The 6584-nt window shown below is 38.1% G+C and overlaps 1 protein-coding gene across 1 annotated transcript; it reads right to left on the reverse strand.

Annotated features, from left to right (window-relative positions):
* Positions 1 to 444: 444 nt before the first annotated feature.
* Positions 445 to 5820, reverse strand: LOC133851576 (malate dehydrogenase, glyoxysomal). The gene is made up of 9 exons (XM_062288046.1): positions 5556 to 5820; positions 5225 to 5440; positions 4595 to 4909; positions 3843 to 3932; positions 3650 to 3733; positions 1111 to 1146; positions 899 to 988; positions 720 to 814; positions 445 to 630 (listed from the first exon to the last, which is right to left on the reverse strand). The coding sequence occupies exons 1-9, from the start codon at positions 5625 to 5627 to the stop codon at positions 558 to 560; spliced, it is 1071 nt and encodes a 356-aa protein (XP_062144030.1). The 5' UTR covers positions 5628 to 5820; the 3' UTR covers positions 445 to 557.
* Between the last annotated feature and the right edge of the window lie 764 nt (positions 5821 to 6584).

Consider the following 6584-nt stretch of genomic DNA (forward strand, 5'->3'; position numbering starts at 1 on the left):
CTTTGTTTTCAAATACCAAGAGAAAAGGTTTAAGGTTTGGTAACTTGTGGTGAAAACAAAAGAATCAGAGTAAGATCATGTCAAATGCAGACCAGCCAGATCAGTCCAAAATCTCTGGCACAAGTTCTGAGAACTGGACATTTCAAGGTTTTTTTGAGCCCATAAACCGCTAAACATCCACTTTCCAAGGTAAGAAAATATTCATCTTGGAATTTGCTCCAATGTTTCTTTTGCGTCGAGAAACAAAAAGCCATGCCAAGGATAGCGCAGGTTGTATTCGAACTCGTGATTAAGATAAACTTATATAATTAAAAATGAAAACAGAAACCAGTTCTCGTATACAGATACCCATTTAATTTTATCTTTTTATTGCATGAATTTCAACTGACCCCGTGAATCCCAACAAGCAACCCCACATGATCGAACCAGTTTGTGGCTTGAACGGAGCAAGAAAAATAGCAACCATTTATTTTGAGGAATCGTGATCTTGAATAAACACATTATGATCCATAAGACATGGAATGGTATCCAGGAAAACCATGTCAATGGCCACCTGTTCATTTTCTGATAAAGGAAACCCCCTTCTCAATGCTTGCTGCCAACTCTTTCTTTGCCTTCTCCAAGCCAGCCCTGTTGATAATGGTTGGGTATTTTAAAACTCATCACATAAAATGAAGATGATTAAGTTAAAGACTTACTAACTGATAACAACTACAGACCTCTCATACTCATTCAGAGGGCCAAGAGGAAATATTTCCTCGGCTCCAACACGGCCAAGCCGTACCTTGGACGCGAAGAAAGGAAGTTCAGTCACCTAAAACAGGCAATGCATGAGTTCTTTGAATCTGCCAGAAATCAAAATTAAAAGAAGAAGAAGAAAACTCCAAGATGAACATACCTGAGAAGCCACAAATGCACATTCAACAATGCCTGAATCTCCTCTCAAGCCCCTAAGGCATGCATCTGCAAATTTAACAGCAGCATATGCCTGCATTTTTTATTCACATATCTTGTTATATTTCAGCGTGTTCAAGCATCAAAAGCATGGAATTCATGTGAAAACGATAGATAAATAAAGCAGGTATTAAGAGAAAGTAGAAGACAACTGACCATTGATAGTGTTGCAGAACCAGTTCCAGCTTTTGCCTGCAAGCAATGTCATCGGTGCTGAGTCAGATAAGAAAAATATAACGGCAACAGAACAGGACTAGATAAGAGTTCTCTAAAGAGGTGCCAATCAAAACTCGAGCAAAACTAGAAATCAAGCTATTTATTATAAATTCATAAATGTAATAAATTTAGCAGCAATACTTGAAGATAGGAAACAAAACTGTCTAGAAGATGAAACTACATTGAATCAGCCAACTGGACAAACATTCTTACAGGTAGCAGCAAAGAAACCTATGGTATCATGCAGACATGGTGGTCTACTGTCTACTGTGTCTCTGGGTGCAGGAAATTAGTTGCTATATATCTAGCAATATGGAGACCCAAAACTACTTTATTCTTGCATTGGATCAGATGATGCACGCTAGAAAGCCATGCCAACAAAAACATACTAGTGGATAATACACTGTAGAAAGCCATGCCTACTACGGAATCATACTATAAGGCCATATCGTTTGCCATGGCTATCAAAATGACTCATCCAATAGAGGTCACTAAATCTAGCTTCATGTGGCCACTTGTCCAAACAGAACGTGCACCTTGTCTTAAACCACTCTTTGAATACTAAAACTTGCAATAGTTCTTCAAGCTTTGTATATGGTTTTACAAGTTATGTGCAGCTGGCTTCTTTAGATTTATATATTCATCTCAATCTAGAATTCTAAATCCACTCCAAACAAGAACTAATCGGTGATCTCTCAGTATCTAATTCTCACTAATTTACCCAGTAGAATGTCTCTTCTAGACCCCAATTTGCAACTTGTCCTGCTATTACAAACCAAGTTAGCCAATTTCTAATATACTGGTTAAGTCTGAAGAAAGAGAAAAAGCAAAACAAGATATTAGCCACTTTCTCACTGTATCAGAAAACCCTAAGAAACATCAACCGCTACAGTCTAGTATTCGAAGAGTGGTTTAAGACAAGGTGGCAAGCTCAAAGAATATTTCCTTCACCTTTGCCCTTTTGGGGGCGGGCGGGGGGTGGAGGAGGAAATTGCTCTGTTTCCTAGTCATTCTAGAGCAAAGATTTTTTTTAATAGCCCATCTCACTCATAATTTCAGAAGTAAGCAAGCTAGTGAGCCTCAATCATTCCAGAAGCCTTTCTGGCTCAGGAAAGTGCCTGATGTACTTGCGAGTTCGTTTTTTCTTCATTATTTCTTTTTCCCATCAAGTCTTTTAATTGTTAAGCTTTTTTTTTTTTTTTTTTTTCCTTCTATTTCTTATTCAGGTAGTTATTCTACCGCATGAATGCAAAATGTTCTACTTCACCTGAAGTGATTTTGGGTGAAGCTGATAAGGTGGTTTGGGATTCTAAAAATGGAGAGTTTTCTAGCTCAGAGACATGCGAGAAGCTTAGAGTAACTCATCCGACTGCTGATTGGCATAAGGTTGTTTGGTTCCCTGCTAGCATCCCTAAGCATTCTTTTGTGCTTTGGCTTGCTTTTCATGGTGCTTTGATCACAAAGGAAAAAATGTGTAGCTGGGGTTTTAATGGAAATAGTTCTTGCCTGTTCTGCCATGCTTGTCTAGAGAGTAGAGATCATCTTTTCTTCTCTTGTGGATTCAGTAGGCGTATCTGGTATACTATCATGAGGGACTGTTCGTTGCCTTACCCTCCTGTTGAGTGGGATGATATTGCAGAATGGTGTGGTTCAGCAATGAAGGGGAATAGTTTCTATGCTAGTCTCAGGAAACTTTATTTTGGGGCTGCTGTCTACCACCTATGGAGACAGAGGAAACTTCTTCTTCACGGTGAAACTCCTTTGACCAAAGAGAGGATTATCTCCAAGATTAGATGGGAGGTGAAGACTAGAATGGTTTATAAATTCCCTCTGAATTTCCCTTGTAATCGTAGATGATGGACTGTTTGATGGTATTTTCTGCAGTTTTCTTTTCTGCTTATTGGTGTTTGCTGCTATGCAGTTTCATTCTGTTTAAGTAGTGTTCCTAGCTAGGGGATTGTCCTATGCAGGATTGGTATCCAGTTTTAACAGGAGTGTAAGGATGTTGAGTTTGAGCTTTATAAAGGGTTTTATTCATCAAAAAAAAAAATGTTCTACTTCACCTCATACTTACAATGTGTCATATTATATCTATATACAAACAAAAGCAAGGTATGTGAGATTGAGATCCAAGGCAAATGTGAAATGCTGTTCATAAGACCAAGAATGCTTACAAATGCAAGCCAATCATGTCATTGGCAGAATAAATAGGCAAGAAGATCCATATCAGTTACGAAATCAGAAGGTCTTTATCATATCATCTCCTATAAGACTAAAAAAATCATTTCCGAAGGAAGCCACAGTACTGGAACTACTGGAAGAAAGAATTCCATGCATGTGTTCACAATACAAGTGAGACGGCATCATGTAAGTCCACGTAATTTTTTTTTTTAAAAAAATAATGATAAAAAAAAAAAAAAAAAAAAGAACAGCATAAGATACATTATTCTTAGAGCAATCTGAACATATATTTCTATACCTCAACAACTTCTGTTCCACCATTTTGAATGCGATCTGTCAGATAGTCAATTTCTTTTGGGGTGAAAGAGCAAGGAGGTTTAACCTGTATATGACGTGAAAATAAATCAATTGAATAAATAAATAAAGGAGTTTCACTAGAGAAATAGTAGTTTAAAGCATCTAATGCAAGCATTTGGATAATTCTCTTGAACCTGAGAAAGAAGAGGTAAAATTGTAACCCCTGAGTGACCCCCAACAACCGGAACATCAACCTCTCTAGGGTCAAGACCTAAAACTTCTGCCTGCAGTGGTCCCAAAAGAACATAAAGGAAAGATATAAGTTAGCTTCAGAAACAAAAATAGATAAATCCCCCCCCCCCAAAAAAAAAATAAATAAATAAATAAATAAAACAAAAAAGGAGGGGAGCAGCAGAGCATAACAGGAAAGCATAACTGACCAATGAAGTTATCTTGTCATCTCTAGGTTACTACAAGGCGTGTCATGCAATCCACGTTTTAGTTCTTTATATATGGAACATAAATCCACAGCAACTGATTACTGACTTATTGAGTCATAAATACCACTTAAGGTCTTCCTTTCATTTATAGCCCATCAGATTATATTTTGTTACAATGGAAACATTTGCCATGCAATGACATAATACCAATATCGCTTACACACACGCCTTTCCACCCTACAGCAAACTCAATAAAGCCTTAAATCCCAGCAAAAAGATTTTATCCTTTACTCACAAGTGCTGATAAAATAACATATGAGTAGACAGTGAAAATGAATTCAAAATAAAAGGAGGTTTAGGAGATAATATTCAGAGAGCTCAGTCATAAACGCACATATCTATCAAGAAATACTTCCCTTGTCAACATCAAACTGATGATAAACAATACCACTCGACTCTCCCAACACAAAAAAGAACACAAAAATTGTTAGATTAACTGGGCATACCACAAAAGTATTAGCTCTGACAACATCAAGCATTGTGACACCCAAAAGTCGCTTTGGATCATAGGTGCCGGCTCTCTTGAAAACTTCTGCTGCAATTGGAACTGTGGAGTTGACAGGATTACTGATCAAGTTGACAATAGCATTTGGGCAGCATTTAGCAATCCCTTCACAAAGTGTTTTAACGATTCCAGCATTGATCTTGAACAGATCATCCCTCGTCATTCCAGGTTTACGGGGCACTCCAGCAGGGATGATAACAAGGTCCATGCCCGCAAGAGCATTCTCCAGCTGTTGTGGCCCCAAAAACCCACGCACCTATATATGTAAAGATACTAGTCAATTCCACTGGTCCTATTCAAAATATGACCAAATGAAGTTCAGAGCTTCAAATAAACAGCTAGGGTGAACGACTATTCTACTCAAATTGCTAAATCTATTATATTAAAGCTTATTATTGTCAACCGATTATCCAATTTGGTATTTTTCTTTTGGTCTCTCATTGTAGTGATAACCCCAACACTAATTCAGCAAGCAATTGGGTACTCGAAAATTTGACGAAATAGTTCAAATTAAAAATCACCCATTAAGCTCAAATACCAAATGCAAATACGGTAAAAGAATGAGCTTTACCACGGCACCAGTGTCCATGTGACTGATATCAGCTGTAACACCAGGAGTGTTGACCACATCGTAGAGATGAAGAACCGAAACCAGTGGATTAATCTTCATCAACAGGGCTAGAGGCTGCCCGATTCCCCCTGCAGCACCCAAAATCGCCACCTTGAACCCGGGAGCCCCGCCTTTTGCCCGGCAATTCGCTGGTCTCAAACCCGAACTCTCCGCCATCTTTTGGTCCACCATTCGCACACGTTTCCAACACCACCAAAATCACCATTAAAAAACAAAAACGAAACTTACACAGCTGAACAATCAATTTATGCTATGGAGAAGAAAGCCAAACCTGGAAACTAGGAGGGTGGAGATGCGCAGAGATTCTTGCAAGGCGTTGGTTGACATCCGAAGTGGGCTGCATCTTCTTGTTCAGTTCTCTTTAAGTTATTGAAGCAAAGGACTCTGTTGGAGAAGTTGATCAGAAATGGATGTTATAGATGTGGTAAGTACATAAATAAAACAAAGTGAGGATGACGGGAAAGGTTTTCTGGGAAATTGTGAAGTGTGGAAAACAAATCTTATCCTTAACGTCCCCAAATTTGGTTCTTCCAAAAAAAAAAAATAGAGGAGTGAAAAATTAAAAAGAATTATTCTGGTCTAGAACACGAAGATCACCGATCACAATGTTTTTGGTGGGTCCAGAGGGGTGCTTGAAGAAGAGCCCATTGGGCCTAATAATGGGCTTCTCGGTTTCTTGATTTTGGGTTACAAGGCCCAGTCTAGTAAACTCGACCGAAAAGGGTGTGAACGTAGGAGGAGATTCAGTGATTCACACATAAATATGAAGCCCAATGTGCTGCGAATCCGTGGTCCAAGTACGTCGACCACTTGCCAAGCCCAAGACCCTTTGTCTGTGAAGGCCTTAATTGGTTCGCCAGTTGGGTTGGTGCCAAGTGACCCCTCCAACAAGCTCTTGAGAGGAAATAATAAAGATCGATAATTTTTTTATATGATATCTGAATCTGATACAAATTTAATAGAGAATTAGTAGTTTAAGGTTGTTAATTGCGACTCGAATCCAACGTGCGAACATGAATTGTCACTTTTAAAAAATAAAAATTTGGGTGCCTAGTGATTTTAAGCTCTTTAAAGTCCAAGTTACCTTTTTTCTAGAAAGACCACTATGCAAAGAAAATTAATATTTTGAGAACTCTTTTAGTGAGATCATCATATAATATGCTAGAAAACCATTTAATCTAAAAGCTTAAGGGTCCATTTGGTTTAATGGTTTGAAAAATAGCAATATCAAAATGAAGTTAACAAAAATGTGATTTTAAAAAATGTAATTAAGCGATTGGTAAATTTACAATTCGGCCAT

The sequence above is a fragment of the Alnus glutinosa genome, chromosome 12 (genome assembly GCF_958979055.1).
Source record: "Alnus glutinosa chromosome 12, dhAlnGlut1.1, whole genome shotgun sequence".
NCBI classification, from domain to species: Eukaryota; Viridiplantae; Streptophyta; class Magnoliopsida; order Fagales; family Betulaceae; genus Alnus; species Alnus glutinosa.

Bases quoted from the DNA above. Each gene is read 5' to 3' on its own strand.
- LOC133851576 (XM_062288046.1), bottom strand. From the start codon at position 5,627: ATGCAGCCCACTTCGGATGTCAACCAACGCCTTGCAAGAATCTCTGCG. The intron at 4,910-5,224 runs GTAAAGCTCATT...TTACATATATAG, and splicing joins ACATGGACACTGGTGCCGTG to GTGCGTGGGTTTTTGGGGCC. The intron at 3,933-4,594 runs GTATGCCCAGTT...GGACCACTGCAG, and splicing joins TCAGAGCTAATACTTTTGTG to GCAGAAGTTTTAGGTCTTGA.